General features: G+C 40.2%; 1 protein-coding gene across 14 annotated transcripts in view; it reads left to right on the forward strand.

The window, feature by feature from the left end:
• Positions 1 to 18,040, forward strand: part of dmd (dystrophin) — a 726,399-nt gene that overhangs the window by 578,108 nt on the left and 130,251 nt on the right. For all 14 annotated transcript variants that reach the window (XM_015364174.2, XM_015364177.2, XM_015364182.2 and 11 more), the window contains 3 exons: positions 857 to 1,013; positions 3,525 to 3,645; positions 4,316 to 4,584. In XM_015364174.2, the coding sequence (XP_015219660.1) occupies positions 857 to 1,013; positions 3,525 to 3,645; positions 4,316 to 4,584 (547 nt within the window). The remainder of the gene's footprint in view (positions 1 to 856; positions 1,014 to 3,524; positions 3,646 to 4,315; positions 4,585 to 18,040) is intronic.

Raw genomic sequence — 18,040 nt, forward strand, 5'->3', positions numbered from 1 at the left:
GAGTTTTGTTAGAAATAGCCCCTGATTATCATGCAGAGTTATCTAATAGACCATGCAGCAAATGAGAAAATACCCATTGTAATAGGAAAATGGAGGTAACATAATTATGGCTTAACTAAAAAAACGTGTACTTGTTGGACAGTTATTAACTAACGTTAGAAACTGAATTTTAGCAACATCAACTATAGTGATACAGAAATAGTGTGTGGTGCTCTGGACTAAGTCTAGGACCAATGTTGTGAGTTCAGGTCCTGGATGAGGAGCTGCTGCTATACCGTTCAGCAAGGTGTTTCACCCTGAATGCTCCAGTCAAATGTCCTGCCATGTAAAAGGATACTCTCCAGTACCCCTTTACTCCCTGTTGTCATTGTACACTAAGGCAGTGAGATATTGTTCTCAATCAATTTCCCTGGTAAGAGCTTTATTACTAAACGTAAGACAAACAATTTCTTTCATTATTCAATGTACAGTACAGGTGCTAATTAGGTTACTGCATATATAGTAATTAGACAGATTTGCACTGTGGCAGGTCTACCATTATATCACACAGAGTTCATTGATGAAACATACTGTAGATTACGAGACACCACTCAGGGCGAGAGCCAGCATGCAAATCATCCTGCTGGTGCAGCAGAGCACCTGCATGTTGTCCCAGGTTCAGCTTGGAGAATTCCAAGAGGTGTGGCAGACGGAAGCTTTTGGAGGCCCCTGATCCTCCCTATGTATTGCCCTGGATTTAGTTTGATCGGGTGCCCTTGAACGAAGGTGCCATAGACACGATCAGCTCGTGCTTTGCTTTCTCCACTTTCTCCCTGTACCCGCGGGTTCTCAGGGGTTTGTTCTGTGCTTCCTGCAGATCCCACCTTGAGGCGAGCAGTGAGCAATGGAAGAGGCTCCACCTCTCTCTACAGGAGCTTCTGGCTTGGCTCCAACTGAAGAATGACGAGCTGGCGCAACAGAAGCCCATAGGGGGCGATGTTCCCACCGTGCAGAAGCAGCTGGACACTCACCGGGTGAGCAGCTCTGGCTCGAGGCGTTATTCGTTTGTGGCAGTGCTTGTCACGATAGTTTGTCCTGGGAAGAGGCAGTGGATATCTGAATAACAACATAATATCTATTATGGAGCAGATGTGGTGGTTAAATACTTAAAAAAGAAAATTCTTCAAGAAAAAGACTTTAGAAAGTTTCTTTAGTGATTAAATCTCTTGTAAGTGCTCCATTACTTCATTATTAATAATAATAATTAATAATTGCTTACACTTATATAGCGCTTTTCTGGACACTCCACTTAAAGTGCTTTACAGGTAATGGGGATCCCCTCCACCCCCAGTGTGCAGCATCATCTGGATGGTGCGACGGGAGCCAGAGTGCGCCAGTACACTCCCCACACACCAGTTCTCACCAGCTTTTTACAGTATAGTGTCCCTCTCAGTGGATTGCCAGTTACTGTATGAGTTGCAGGATGATATACAGTAGCTGCTGGCTTATGAATAGGTTAAAATCAAATGAATGGCTGATTTACAGTCTCTGTATCTGAAATAACCTGGTTACTTCTGCTCCACTCCCTGCTTTCAGGTGCCTTATCAGTTGATTATTCACCATTTACTGACTAATCTATGGGGCATTTATTCAGACAATTTTTACTTTACAGGTTATTATAAGCTAGTATAGTGAGTGTTAACAAATATGTTGCTGATAATAGATGGTGGTATGATTGTTCGCCTGAAAAGTAGAGATGAAAGTATGTTGCCCCCTTGCTGTCACCCAGGCAGTGATGCTATTCTTATTTTACTGTAACTCTGTCGAATGTTAATCTGGCAAAGAAAGTGTTGCCTGCGTTCACTCAGTGTACAGTGTGCAGTACAGTATAGAGAATATCATGACACTGAAAGAATTCTATGATTGTTTGGCTCAAGAGACAACCCTTTAAACGAAGCATTCAGCAAGAAAAAAAGATTAACTTTTTCATCAGAAAAATCACCACACAAGTCCTATGGTCAGGGAAATCCAAATGCCTTTTCTTGATTTGACACGGGTGAGTAATGATGTTCTGAAAAACATCAGAGAAGCTGGTGACTTCAGCTCTCTGTGAAACAAGGACGCGTCACGTTTAAAATGTGAGGGTGTACAGTATGACAGCTTTCCTCTGCCCTCCCATTAGCTGTTGGCAAAGAGAATATATGAGAATGACCGTTAAGAAAGCCTTGTCTGCACGTAGCACTCCGAGTTCTTCAAAAATATTTTTCATGTTCTTTTTTTAGTTTTTATTGATAATTTTTTAGATTGCCAAATTTCACTGCACCCTGCTAGGCATTCATTTGTATGTAATGTTTCAGAGACCAGCGAATATAAGAAAGTCATTAAAACACCTTGAAAATCAAAGCTTGTCACAGGACAAGTATCATTTTGAACATGTCTGCTTTACAGATGGTAAAAGCATCTCAGATAATCCCCTGCGATTGTAAGTGTGCTGTCCTCACAAGTACTTCCAAAATGTATTCTAAATTATTAGTTGTCTAAAAGGGGGAACTGATATGTTTAAATGGTATGATTTAAAACTGTTCAATATTGTTGTCATTTACCAGTTTTAATGATGACATTATTATTCCAATAGTGTAAACTATAAATAATGCCTGAAACATTGATATAGGAATGCACCTGCGGTGGGTTGTCTGCCATGCAGGTTTTACAAACGGACCACCTGCACATTGAAAGAACATACTTTGCTATTTATAGTATAATTACAAGACTAGTTTCTGCATATAGTCCAGTTGGAATTTATTAGCAATATGGAAATAGAGTTTCTCTACAGGTCTGCTTTTTAATTGCATAATTGCATTATTCTAGTAGAATATTAGGGAGGTGAAAGACATGTCATTTCATTTAAAGGTATAGTTTATAGTGTTTGCATTCTACTGTTACTTAATTTCCAGCACAGTTTGTTTCATGCGCGCCTTGTCATTTTGTTTTGTTCCATGTGGCTAGAGCATGTTGCTCTCTCATTAGTAACCCCAGTCTAAGAGGACCTCTCAAAGATGACTGGCAAGAAGTGCGCGCTGGAACAGAATAGAACGTCATGGAAACCCTTTCTCTCCCTGTCGAAGTGTTACAGTGCGGCATCGATATGCTTCTTCACAGCATTTCCCTTCCTTCAGCTCGACTCAAGTGATGACTAGGAGTGTTTTTACTGTATATGGCAGAGGTTAGCTCTCACAGCCGCTTCCCACAATGTTCTGTGTGCAAACGACATCTGCCAGTGACGTGGACCTCCCCGGCCTGCCACTAACAATGTGAGCACGGTGACCGACCTGAAGGAAGCTTAGAAAAACGTGGGCGTTCCACATTGGTTTGGAGGGCCAGTGCTGCAAAGCCCATGTATCCTGACACAGAGCTGCCTTGGAAAAGTCTGACGGTGTTTTTTTTTTTTTCTCCTTTTCTTACTGAAGTTCCAGATCATATACACACAAAACTAACTTTTCAATTTTTTTTCCAAACGTTAATCTGGACTGTGTGCCTTATTGCAGGCTTTCAGGAGGGAGCTGAAAGCTAAGGACCTGGTGGTCTCCAATGCCCTGGATGCAGTGCGGGTTTTTCTAGCCGAACAGCCAGCTGAAGGGCTAGCAAGGCTCCAGCAAGAGCAGAGAGGTAATTGCAGAACAATAAAACAAAACAAAAAAAGAGCAGGTCGTGCCACAACACTCCTGGTAGGGCTATGTTTGAATGCTCCCAGAACAGAAATGCAAACAAAAATTGTTGCAGTGGTATCGGACCGAGCATTCTCTGTGGGATAGCATAAAAGTGCTGACACAAGGGCTTGAAGAGTTTGGGCCTTTTTCTAACCATGTGGAACAAGCTGTAAAATCCTAAAGCCTGTTGGATTCGCTGCTCTATTCCTCAGACCTGTCCTGAGCAGAGCACTTCATTACCCTTACAGACCTCACAATGATCTTCGGTGCGGTGTGGACTTACAGACAACATCATACATAACAAAACACAAGTTCGGTCTCAATCTAGACTGAATTATGAGGCACGTTCAGAGTATTTAAAATAAAAACCTGAACAAATTAAGTGCATTCCACACTGCAGAACTCCCAGGCCTAGGATGCAAGCTAGTTTACCTTCCTCTTCACTCTGTCCTGCTTTCCTGAGCTGTGTCTTGACTGACAAGGCCTCATATTAGTTGAACTTTACCCATTCTGTGTTAAGGCTATGGACTAGGATGCAAAGCCTTGGTTCTGAGGGCAGTCTGCCTAGAGCTTTTCTCACGGCGCATGGATTAGGAGTGTGTCGAGGGTGTAACTGTCGGTCCCTCCAGAGGTGAGTCCCGAGGAGCGAGCCCAGAACATCAGCCGCGTGCTGAGGAAGGAGTCGGAGGACGTGCGGGCGGGCTGGGAGGGCCTGCGGGGCCGGGCGGCGGACTGGCAGCGCAGGCTGGACGGGGCCCTGGAGCGCCTGCTGGAGCTGCAGGAGGCGGCGGATGAGCTGGAGCTCAAGCTGCGCCAGGCGGAGATGGTCAAGCAGTCCTGGCAGCCCGTGGGTGACCTGCTCATCGACTCCCTGCAGGACCACATTGAGAAAGTCAAGGTAAGGGACTGCGTGCCCGCGGCGCACCAGCCCCAGGGCGAGCCTTCCGTAGTTTTCTGGGCTTTCACAAATCTTCTTCCTCTCACAGAAGCTTAGTCAGACAGACGTCACGCGCTCCATTTCGTCCCGTTGTACCTTCTCTTAGAGTCTGCTCAGTGGACTTTAAGCCATTTGAAAACGAGCGTGCAGCTCTGAAATTATTCCTTGAGGCTGGATGAAAAATGTAAGAAGAGGAGACTCTTTGCTGAGGCTCTTTTTGAGCTGCAACACCGCCTTTTGCGGTGAGTGAGTTTAACTACATTCAGTTAAATAAGGAGAAACAATGTGGAGACATTTAAGAGGAAATAGGTCTCTTCACTCATCCCTGTTGCATGGTGCCTCTCATAGAAAACCTTAAAATCATATTCCCCCCCCACGTAGGAACATAATTCATTGCTATTTTAATAGATATATACATATTTTACTGCTGTCACAGGTGTTCTTGGCTGCTTTGACGTTCTCTATGACCAAATTCATATGGTGTTAATTAATATCGTGCAAGGGTAGATATGACTATACACATATTTTCTCCAAATCTTAAGGTACTTATTCAAGAAAACATGTTTTTTACAAGTTGTTTGCTAGTTTGTATTTAATGTGTATTTTTAGCTGATAAGATTTCCAAAATCAAAATATTGCTTCTCATGATTAACTTTTTTGTATTGCTGTTATTATTGCATTTTTTTTCTTTTGAATACTCCATTGAAAGCTGATGTCAGTATGTCTTCCTGAGGAAGAATATCCAACTTTTATAAAACAAGCAGTATATAATACTGAAAAATACTGACTTGAAAAGCAGTGTTATTCTGTATGCAGCTTTTACACAGTACAGATTTAGAAAAACTGCCCTTTCTTTTACAATATAAGCCAGAAAGCAAAAATGCATAATAGAATGTAGTTTTGAATAAATCATGTGTGTACTAGAATATTTTAATATACCTCATATATAATTTATATATGCTAGTGGCCACAAAAATATTTTTTGCTCACAGAAGAGTATTTATCTGTCATATGTACAGTCTTTGGCATTCCTTGGGATACATACTGCATGTTGGACTGTGCTGAGAGGATCTATATTCCATAAAAACAGCCCTTACAATCAAAGCATAAACATGACTGTGAAGGAAAAGGTGAAGAAAAGATAGGTGAAGTGTGAACTGAAGGAAAATAAGTTTCTATAATGCTTCCATATTATCTTAAGCAGTTGAGCGGAGGACGTTCAATCCACTTTTTACATGTAAATTCGTTTTTTCTTATTTCATGTGGTCACAAACTGTACTGAATCTGTTTCTTTATTTCCAAAATGTTGACTGGAATACAGAGAAGGCTACATTGTCTTGATCAAGGACACGTGTCAGTGACAATAATTTCTGTTATTATGTCACGAAAGGAGGATTAACGTCTTTGGAACTCTTGGAGAAGGTGGCAATATTTATTTGTGGGTTTTGTCAGCTAATCCCTCTGTGATAAATATGTGTAAGCTGAAGGAAGTCTATCAGACAAAAACAGATAATAATGTAACCACACTGAGTACATTCTGTGCGATTCCAGAGAAGGAGGAATGCTGTCATGCCTGTGTGTTATTTTCTGCTTCGTGAAGAGTGTTGTCGGGCATTGTGCTGCAGGGAGCATTACATTGTGCTGCAGATAATTCATGAAGTTCTGCACTGGTACGAGCATAAATCTTCTCTCTGGCAAGTGTGCAGAACAGGTCTAATGTGCTTCTCCTCTCCGGGGCTGCTGTAGCACACGACTGGCTTAGGATTTCTTCATCAGCAGACGGAGCCATGTGCACATGTAATACTGGATTTCGCTAAGGCCTACACTGTTGAAGGGAGCCAGAAGAAAACCACATAGCTGTTCCTAGCCTTACAACAGGGAACGGAAGTCATATCAGAGAGACTAACAGGCTATGAATTAACACTGGACCTGTTTCACTTTTACACTTACAGTATTTAACCAAACACGGATTGATAAACAGACCTGTTGAAGCTGGATTAAAAGTAAACCCAGAAAAATGCCTAAAACAATTATGGCCACTGCACAGGGGTATTGGGAGAGACATGAAACCTATGGCATGCATGCCGATGTGTAACAAAGGCACCCGTCTCTCCTGGGCTCTGGAAACAATAGAACCTGTAAAAAATAAATGGCTGTGTTTTCTACATGCCTGTATTCCCACTGAAGTGCAGTATCCACAGGGTGAAACTCAGCAGCCGTTATGCATCTGTAGCCCTACTACACAGCAGACCAGGCTGAGAAATTGCTTCACCAATTTAATTCGGGGAAAAACTTTACGAGGCAGGCTTGAGCAAGCCCGGATTGGAACTTACCCAGAACACTGGGGCTATAACCCTTATACTTTTACACTTTTTGCCTGCTACTATTAGAGAGATTTTGACTGAGATAAAAAGTTCATTAATATAATTTGCACAATGCATGCCAGTCATTCTGCTATGGTCTCAACTGGTTCCTTATACTCCAAAACTTTGATATTTGGAGGGAAACCGGGCACCTGTGGTATTTACTCTTTCACTTAAAACCCATTGTGCAGAGCTTTAGACAGAAATCAATCGTACTTCCCATTAAATTTAAATCAAGGCATGCTGTATCTTTATATGCAAATGACATGCTATTTTATGTTGCAAATGTGCAGCATGCTACAGTATGACTATAAACAGCCATAGAAGAATTTATTGACATCTCAAGACGTAAAATTAACTGGACAAAGTTTGCACTGATGCCTTTTAATACCTTTAACCCTCCATCCTTCCAGTCCGATCCAATACATGGTCATTGTACAGCCCTGTCTTGAAAGCATTGATTCAAACAATACTCTCAAATTACTAAGAGAGCTAAAGAGAAATATCGAAGTATGGTCACTTACTCCAGATTTCTTACACACTCGCTATTGACAAAATGAATCGTCATCTTCAGGTTTGTTTTATTTGTACTTTGATTCCACTCCCACCCCCAGTTGGCTATTGGCCTAAAAATGAGCCTTTTGTTAGAAATCCCTTTGTGGAATGGCTTGCAGTCCCAAATGAAGTTCAATGTGCTGCTATGCTACAGAGTGCCAAATTGGACGAGTGCCTGGATGTCCCTAATTTTCTGATGTACTCTGGGGCTTTTCAATTACGATTCATCATAGCGTAGTTAAATCTGGGGTGCGCTGTGCCATGGAGAGACCTTGAGGAAAATGAGTGAATCCTATGAGACTGGAAGAGACTTTATGTGCAGGCATTTGAAATTATGAATTCGGATTCTGAATAATGGCCCTATCACTGCCATAGTTATTAACACTATAACTATTTGTAGGGCAACAGAAAAATGCATTTGCTATAAGAAAAAATGGCACTAACATTTCTTTGACATAACAGCTCTCTGCAGTCAGGAAGTTAGTTTCAGTTATTTTTTTCATAAAGACATTTTAATGTTCTTAAAGACCCATACAGTACGGATGGGTTTATCAAGTTCCAAGAATGACTGCCACATTTTAATATACCAGGGTCATCCTTCTTTTTTACAATTAGATTACATTCTGTTTTTCTTACTTATGGGATTCCTTGGGGTTTGAAACGTATTTCCAATACGTAGTGGAATGAATCTCGAGTGACTCCTTTAAGGGAGTGACCCCAACTATATATTCACACATGTTTTAAGTGTTATATAAAACATTGCTGAAACCATAACCATTGTTGCAATAAATAACATGACGGTTATATCTAACTGGTATGTAAAAAATGACAAAAAAATACCGGTGCCAAAGCAACCAATAAACAACAGTGTAATAATTAAAGTGCCAAGGCAGACAGCAGAGCAGATGACAAAGAGTTCTGTGGAAATAGCTTCTGAAATTCAGATTGTGACAGAACGGGGAAAAAAGCTGAAAACCTCCACTCAAGAACTTAATATTCTTGGAGAGGAGCTTATGGAAAAGACAGATAAATTATCTGAGGCATCTGTAAAGGATAATAATAATCTCAGGGCAGCAAGGTGCTGTAGTCGGTAGCATTGCTTCCTTGCATTTCTGGGCCTGGGTTCAATTCCAGACCTGGAGTTCTATCTGTGTGCTGTGTCACGATATTAGTTCCCCCTCCTTAAGGGTGCTCCAGCCCTATCACTCTAGACTTTATTCCATGCACCTGCTCCCTATTCCTTGCCCACCTTAATAGCCAGGCGCTGACGCTCTTCCGGGCTCTGCATCTGATTTCCATATCGTGCGAGTCCGGGACCAGGAAGCGCCTGGTCCCGTTAAGGTTTTAACCCCTGTTCCTTGTCCCCGTCCGCCGGTTCCGACCCGGCCTTCGTGGTTTTAATTCCGAGTTCTGATGGATCTCCTGGTTTTGGACTTACCTTCGTGTTTTGGATTCTCTATGGATTATTCTTGGATTGTTCGCCTCGGCCACACCTCCCCCGTGCACCAGCGCACCTTGGACACGCCCCCCTGTCTTCAGCCCCGTTTTCCTGCATGACGTTTCCCCAGTGTTTCCCCACTCCGTCGGACTGTGTCGTCCGCATAGGGTCCGGAAAGAACTGTTCGTTACAGCTGTTCGAATTGTGTGTTCAGCCTATGTTTACATGGTTTTCCTCAGGGTGCTCCAGTTTCCTCCCATGGTCCAAATACATGCTGGTAGTTTAATGGTATTCTGGGAAATCTGACCCCAAGTGTCTGTGGTTGTGTCTGTGTGTCTTCCCTGTGATGGACTGGCATCCTGTCCAGGGTACATCCCGCCTTTTGCCTGTCGCTTGTGTGATAGTCACGGTTCCGCACGGGGTCGTGCCCCCCGCCGCTCATGCCGTCCCCACACCTGTGGCTCGCACACGGGTCTCCGGCGTAACACAACAGGGCAACAACCACTTGAGCTGAAGGAGACCTCCCTCAACCCAGGCAGCTGAGGTCCCTGCTACGCGCAGTGAGGGCGATGACGTCACCACACCAGCTCCGCTACACTTGCTGGGATTAGGCTCTGGCTCCCCTGCAAAGCTGGATCTATTTAATGGGATAAAACAGAAAATTGATGCATGGATCTGTAAAGGAGAAATAAAACATTTGGGTACTATCAGTGCTGAGATGGTCACCAGCTGGCCATCTTCTCATGATCTGTAAAATGTGAATATTAACATCAAAGCTCCATTCTTATCAGGAGCATATTGAAAGCTGCAGATACATTCATACAGTATTATGTGTAAGGCACAAGTACAGTACTTAGCTGCCCACTGGTTCAGATCAGTTTAGTTCAGTTTAAGTAGGCAGGTGCGTCAGCATGCATAGGAACAAGTTAAGGTTTATTCCCTGCTGAAAAGAGAAGAAAAGAAACAATGTTTTGGCTGTTGAGCCTTCTTCTGGTGTGAAGGTTCACCAAAAGAAGGCTCACCCGAAGTAGGCTCCACAACCGAAACCGAAACCGTTGTGTTTCCTTTCTTCTCTTTTCAGCATGGAATAAACCTATTACTTGTTCCTTAGTTCAGTTTAGTTTATTTGTCATATGCACAAGTGCAATGAAATGCTTATTTGCATGCGTGCTCCAATACAAAGACGTTAAAGGAATCACCAAAAACAAACACAGAACAGCAGCAGCAACTACACGACAACATTACATACGACTTAAAAACAAGTCAAACAGTGTGAGAGAAAAAACGCATCATTGTGAGCCAGTGGTGGGGGTAGAGTTCAGTAATCTGACAGCTTGTGGGAAGAAACGGTCTCTGAATCTGAATGTTCATGCCTTTATGCTCCTATAATGCTTACCAGAGGGAAGGGGGGCAGAAAAGTGAAAAACCAGGATGACTGGGATCCTTAGCCTTCCTGTGACAGCGACTACACCACTACACTAATGCAGTGGTACAGCATGATGGTTGCAAGAGTTTAGTCATCCAAGGATTTCTTCCAAGCGTTTCTTGAAAGAAGCCAGGGAATGTGCTTCAGCAATATAACTTGGTAGCTCCTTCCATACTCTTACAAGCCTTTGTGTTAAAACAGTACCAATAACGGTCAAAACAAATACAAAATTCTAAAATGGCATACACAGTATATTTTTTTCAGTGTCATGAAAATATGTTTAAAAAAATCAAACGATAAAAACTATCTAACATAAGGCTGTCCTTTATCAGGAAGTCTTTCAACACCTTCCACAGTAAGAGCCAGTTCTGAAGGTGAACAAGGAGGAGTTTGTTCAGTTCATTCACAGAGCTCAGGGACCACTTCTGCAACTACAGCAATATAAACCTGGAAATAAAACGTGTTGTACATGTAAAAAAAGTCAGCAAAATGCTTTCGAAAAGCATAAAATGTGAAATCTGTTATGAAAGGTAATCACAGTGATATTCATGTGTTGCAGCTGCAGGCATCATTGTGAAATAAATGCAAATGCAGCTCATTGCTACATTAATAGTATATCAGTATACTGATGCGGCATACACTATTAGTGAAAGCAATACAAATGTCAAATCTTATAGAAACATTGACAATACACTCATCCCAGAACTCACACATCACTGTAATGATGAAATAACACAGAATTGCAGGACACTTTTCTGACTGCAGTTCCACAACCTTTTGTTCTTTGTCTATCTGTCCAGTTCCTGACAAAGATTTAAAGTTGTTTCTTTCTGTTGAGATAATCCCTCATTTCATGATCTGAAGCAGAGAAATAATCATTCTGTAGCTTGAGGGCCAACAAACTCGAGTTGAAAGACTTGATAAATCCTCCCCTTGTCTTGACAGCAGCAGAAATGAAATCTGTACAGAACTGAAATGAAAATTGCTTCCAGAATACTTAACCTTACATGGCTGACTTAGCTACACATCCAGCAATGGCCAAGTCAAAGCCATCAAAGGACATCAACCGCACTGAGATGCTGTGGCAGGAACTAAAGAGCTGTGCATAAACAAACGTCCTCAAACATCACCTCTAGTACCATGCAGTTAGCCCACTCCATGAACTGAAGAAAAGCAGAGACACAATAGTCTTTATTAACATGCTAATGATCCCCTAAGATTCTTTGATAAGAAAGGGAAATCCTACATTTAAATAAACAGACTTATTACGAATATTGCAGTATTGCATTCTGTCACAAAAATGACACTCTCCCTTGTCTAAGACCTTTCTTCTATTACGTCTGCCTCACCCCCTACACAGGCTCATGGTACTGGTCTTATACATCCATAAAATGTAATTATACTGCGTTAGGTCAGTTGTGGTATTTTTAATAGTTTTTGTAGTAATATTAACTGTTTGCTTCTACTACAAAGCACAGCAATGCACCATTTACTGTACCATGTCCTCTGTATGTATTGTCCTGACATCTAAAGTTGAATTTAAAACTCATATTTTATTTCAGATTCTGCGGATCGTTGAAACTCTCAGTGGGCTTTCTAGATTTCTATTTCCTACATTAAAAATTAATAAAAAATAGTTTTACATACTGTACATATTAAAAGGCAGACAAGGGACTCGTGTAAAAAAAATAACTAAAAAGCCATAGATTTTACTTTCACTGCTGGAGTATCGTATAGCATAATTGGGCATAATTTCCTAGAATCATATAGGTGTAAGCATTGGAAACCTTTTCTCATTATTCTTGTTGCCCTGGTTCAAATCAGCCCAAGATATTGTAAAGGAGGTTTCATGGATCATGTAGCTCAATAAAAGAATAATTCTTTTCGCTCCAGCTTTGTGGATCTACTCCAGTAATTAAACAACTGTCTGCATCTCCTCAGCCCATTACACTGAGTGTGCAGGGCACATGTTATTACAGACTGCTGCGTGTGATAGCAGACAATATAACGTGCGGTGGTTTTCTTTTTAGTGAAACGCATGATTTGAAACCAACTCAGTGTATCTCTGTCTATATTATAGGAATTATGCACATCTAATTGCTGTGACCCAGTTCTCAATGTCTTAAGAGACTTATGCCTTGTACGTTTCCTGTCAAGGCAAGGAACTTAAGACAGCTGTTTTCCTCTCATTAGACCTCCATGTGGTGCAGCTGTGCCATGACTGGCAAAGTGGGCCTAAGGTCATTGTGAGAAATGCCATTTGGAATTATGTTCTCTAAAACCAAAGACAGTAATCAATATCGTTACAGATCGGAGGATATTAGCAGATAAAAGAGGTTAAATATACGTAGTTGGCCCAGCTTGAATACAAGCATATTCTGAAAGTTAAATATTAAAATACATCTTAGATCCAGGATTACTGAAGAAGGTCATGCAGTTTCTTTATTTTTTTGTGAATGGTAGTTGAGAAATAAACAGGAACCGTCTTAAAAGACAAATATTTTTGGACAAAATACAAAGCACACAACAGAGTACGAGAGACTAACATATTCAACGTTCAGCTTTCCACACTAGATTACTATCAATGAGCGAGATAACGTAAGAAGTGGATAGAAACCTTTGTCTAAGAAAGTCAGATTGGTTTCATAAAATAAAAAATTCTCCACAACATGGTCTGCACTCTAGCCCAGTGCAACTTTTGGAGAGCACATCTGGTCCAAACTGTACCTACAGTATATAAACTTTGCCCATCAGATTTTAAAAGGAAATAGATTGATGTACAGTATAGGAAGCATTTAGTCACTTTAGTTTAGTATGAGTGATTTCAAAGTCCGGATACTTGGTTACATACAGGTTTCTGCTCATCATTGAAAAATCAAAGATCAGATAAGGCTCCCTCCTCCCTGGAATTCCAAGCTCTACTGCTATACACAGTATACAGTATACAGTATATACATACTTAAATACAGGATTAACCTAAGAGAAAACCCCACAATTTAGTTTGGGAAATTCCAAATATCTGAATTTATTGAACTTCTGGCATCTCATTTGAGGCAGTTATCTGATCACATTAATTCTGCGCTGAGGGTGCCCTATTTTAACTATGCAAATTACTCCTGTGTTATTGCATCTTGCTTTTGTAAAGGGCAATAATTAGACATTTCTGTGAACCACCCATAAGAATATGTATTGTATTATGCAAAACACAAATTCAGCTTCTATATTTAAATAATCATGAGGCAGAATTAGTTTTCTTCTATTTCTGAATATCTAAAATGGGCCCATGTTTGCAGATTTTTCTATGCTTAGACTTTGTAACCGTAACAATCTTTGTAAACTAGCTTCTCTTTTTTTCCCCCATTCATCCTGTTTCTGGGTGAAATGATGAGTAGTGTTCTCAGAACCTGAAACTGTACTGGCATGGAAACAGCAAGGTCTGGGCTGCTCTGCTATTTTCTCTTGATGGCTCCTCTTGCAAATTCCTGAGCCTCTCACAATCAGTTCTGTTGACTCCCATTAGACCAGGTAATTGTGGGCTCTGTATCATTTTTATTTCATACATTATTTAAAAAACATTGATCAGACACAATCAGTAATAGTGTTTTTGCAGTAACATATACTGTACGTTCTGGGGAGTAAGGGAATCTGTATCTCTTGTGCTGGGGCTGCAGGATTCAATGAGTCTCTGAGGAGAACTAGCATTCAGTTGAGGTATTCGGTTCTTTAAAAATGTATGGAAGTATGATATAAAAGTACTGCACAAACTCCTCCAGGACATCTGGGGTCTTGAACTCATATGCATCTGGCTCCAAATTTGGAACACTGCTAGGTGAAATGAGAGGTATACTGTACTGTCTATATCAGACCTTTGTCACAAAATATGTGGAATACTGCAAAAAAAATAAAAATCAGTTTTCAAAATTGTCATTCAACATTGTCATACTCATAGAAATAATTGCATAACTCTAGAAATATTTTGTCTTTTGTATTGTTTTACCTAAGCCCAAATAGATGTGTAGAATAAAGTTCTCTTCACCTCACTTTCTTTAATATTTGTGATTCTTTGTTAAGAAGCAAAGTATGATGTTATGCAGTGATATTTTAAGTATTAGGTTGTGGCAGAAACCACTTAACTGGTAGACTGACATAAGTAGACATACTTACATTAATTATCCAAACTATGAGGAATCGCAGAACTGGGGCAGAGTCAGGACCAACGCTGGGATAATAAAATCACCATCAGACATTAATATGGTCTGTATCCTAAGTGTTTCTCCTGTAGGTCTAAATCCTAATAGGGTTCAATCTCTGGTCTGATGGCTGAAGTTACCCTTTCGACTGGATAGCTTGCTACTCCTTTCCCAAATGAAGACTGGCTCCTCAGAGGGTGAGGTCACTGGTGGTAAATAAACCTTTTCACCTGTTTCTAACCCCCGAGTTGACAGACTGGCCTAACTAGAGGACTTTGTCTAAACACAGACTGATGTATGATGGAAAAGGACTGTTAGGACAGAAGACTAGGGACACTCTCCTATTTTCTCTAAAGATAAAACGAATCGAGACCGGATTCATTAAATTCCTCTTACAACCTTTTCCAAATTGCTTCCCTTTTTTCTAGATTGTCCCAAAGCCATCCTCTGGTGGCTTAAACCAACTACACTCCAAGAATCAAGCGTTGCAATGTTGGTAATGAATTGAAATTTCGAAAAATAAAGAACATATCAAACTTTCTAATAATCTGATGTGGTGCTCAGTAAAAGGTAATACACAGTAGGTGTCTTATATAATCGGTTTATCTGATGTTTATGAGTAAAAACTCTTACGGCCTCTGTTTACATAATTCTTTCTCACATACCATGGGCCCAAGAAGTCTACTTGGAGAAACAGTTTCAGTGGAGTGTTAAATATAGTATTTTAGTGATGTGAGTTGCTGAAATCAGTATTTATTTACAGTCACATCCTTGCTGGAGGCATGTACAGTACACGAAGAGGCCATTCAATGGAGCTCGGAGGTCTAGACACTGTACCTCAGTGACGAGATAGAGCCAGGAATGCACATGAAGTAGGACAGTGGACTCAGGGAAGAGCCAAGGCTCTTAAAAGTAAGCTTTGGCAACACTCAGAGCTGTGAGATCTCAGCGGTCTATTTTTAATGCAATACATTTTCTAGTAAATATGAGTTTACTCCAAAATCTTGTCAACATATTCATTTGCACACCCCAGACTATTCAGAACTGAATATTTAATATTATGCCTATTGGAGTTGGGGATATATTTGAAGGCATACAGAAGAATCCCCCAAACAATTACTGAAAAAGGATGCGACTTCAAACTAACAGACCATTTTTTGGGGGAAGTTTAGGAACTGAAACCCCTTCCTCCAACAACACGGTCCGTTTGGATTAGAAAACATAGCCTAACTTTCAGAGTTTGACATACTAGGCTACTGCAATAGCATTCTTTGCTTTTAAAGTAAGGCCAACTTTTTTTTTTTTATTGAAGAGAACATTTTTGGCATCTCATTGTATATTGATTAGTGAGGAAATTTTAATGTGATGGGTTTCAAATAATACCTGGGTTTGTAACTGAAGAGGATTGATAAGTTGCTGTGTAGTTACAAGCTTACATAACTGCAAATAAACACTATAAACTCTTTCAGTCTGGGTTCAGATCAATGCACAATACAGAAACAACTCATTTGTTTTACTAATAGTCTGCCAATGACTGCTGACTGCTGACTCTGTTTTTTGCTGTCCTATCTTGTTGTGTTGGGCCTTAGAGCTGTCTTTGATACTATTGATCACATCAGAGCTGTTATTGGTTTTACTGGATCTGTCTGTTGTGGTTTCAATGTGATCTAACTGATAGATAACCATTTGTTCAAATCAGTTATTGTTCTACTATTTCCACATCAGTGTGGGCTCACACATCTGTCGTCCCACAAGGTTCTCTACTTGGTCCAATTCTGTATGTTACTATTGGGTCAGATATAGGCATAGTAAAAACTTTAATCACATGCTGACTACAAACTTTTATGTTTCCACTTAAGTTCATGTTAATGCAACCCACCCTGTCTTGCTATTTGATTACAGTATGTTAAAAAAAACTTCTATCTTTAATTCTACTTAATTTACTGTTTTAAACTCTTTTATTAGACTTTTATTCTGCAGAACTGATGTACAGTTTATTTAACTCAATATATAAATTAAAGGTTATTATTATCTTAGATAATATTAACCTTAAACAGATTACTGTTTGAGATGCAATATGACATACAAATAAGAAACTTCAATCAAATGTTATAACTGCATCCAACGTAAAGCAAGATATAATATTGCTATGCAAAATGTGTTTTTGTTTTAAAACCTACACTAATATCCTTAGTAATGATTCCACAATTACAGAATTGCTTGTTTTCTGCTAGCAAAGCATGAATTGGATCAGCTTAAGATCTATTTAGCAATTAACAGCTTTCAATGAGATACCCAAGATACACGCAATTGTTCTCATCTAAAAGCCAAGGAAGTTGTTAAGTGTAACAACCTCTTATGCACAGAGCAAAGCTTATTTTCATAGTTCACTAATTCTGTAGCCACTGTTTAGATCTAATTTGACTGTTATTTATTCACGACTCTTTCCATATTCCTAAGTCTTGTTTTCTTTTTACAGAACAGCACACTGAGCATGCTGATTCTAGACAAATTCAATTCTGTGTAATTTACAGCCTATTACAACAGCTTTCAGGATTCCCTTATATTAATTTTTACATGGTCTGCACTGATAACAGCCTGGCTTCCTTTCCTAATGCCTTTGGAGGTTTATAGTTCTTGATTTGCAGATGTTTGCATTTTAATAGGAAGAGTAAAAGGAATGGAAGTAATCATGTTTTGAGTTTCTAATCTGGCCCCTCTCTGCCCCCTGAGTAAGCACTGGCTGTGAATTGAATTTGATGTGGAACTGCACAAGATATTGCTTTTTTCTCCACACCCTTAGGGAATAACTCCTGAAAGCCATTCCAACTTCTGGCCCCTCACATCCCTGACTATTGTGATGTCATCAAGTTTGCACTGAGGGCATGCTGTTTCTTCTGGTCAGCAAGGGGCACAAAGTCATCCAGTGAGCTTCATAGCTCCTGTTCCTGGACTGACCTCCCCCTCCTGTGACACCTGGCTAGCAAAAGAAAACACCAGTTGAATGGTCAAAGTGCTATAAAATGGCAAATCCTCACACATTTGTGAAGAAATAATTATCTCTTTCTTGGTATGCCAATGAGATGCAAAATAAAATGTATACACACTAAGGAAATCTCAGCTGACACATTGTTCCCTGTTGGTTGGAGATGTCGGAAGTCAGAAGTAGCAAACTTCTTGCACATGACAATTGCTCAATGCAAGATTTACGGACACTGTTTGTTAGACTATTTGGATCTTGAATCATCACAGCTATAGAAAGTAATGTCGATCATGTATAACAATAACATTGTCTTTTTCCAATATGGCCAAAATATGTTAAGAAAATGTAAATTTGTTTTTCAAATGACAGAGCCATTCATAGGAATTTCTCAGGGATTTTTGAAATACATGGCATTTACAGTAGCATTCATCTTTCATAAACTTTTCCTTAATAATTATCACA

The sequence above is a fragment of the Lepisosteus oculatus genome, chromosome 15 (assembly GCF_040954835.1).
Source record: "Lepisosteus oculatus isolate fLepOcu1 chromosome 15, fLepOcu1.hap2, whole genome shotgun sequence".
Classification (NCBI taxonomy): Eukaryota; Metazoa; Chordata; class Actinopteri; order Semionotiformes; family Lepisosteidae; genus Lepisosteus; species Lepisosteus oculatus.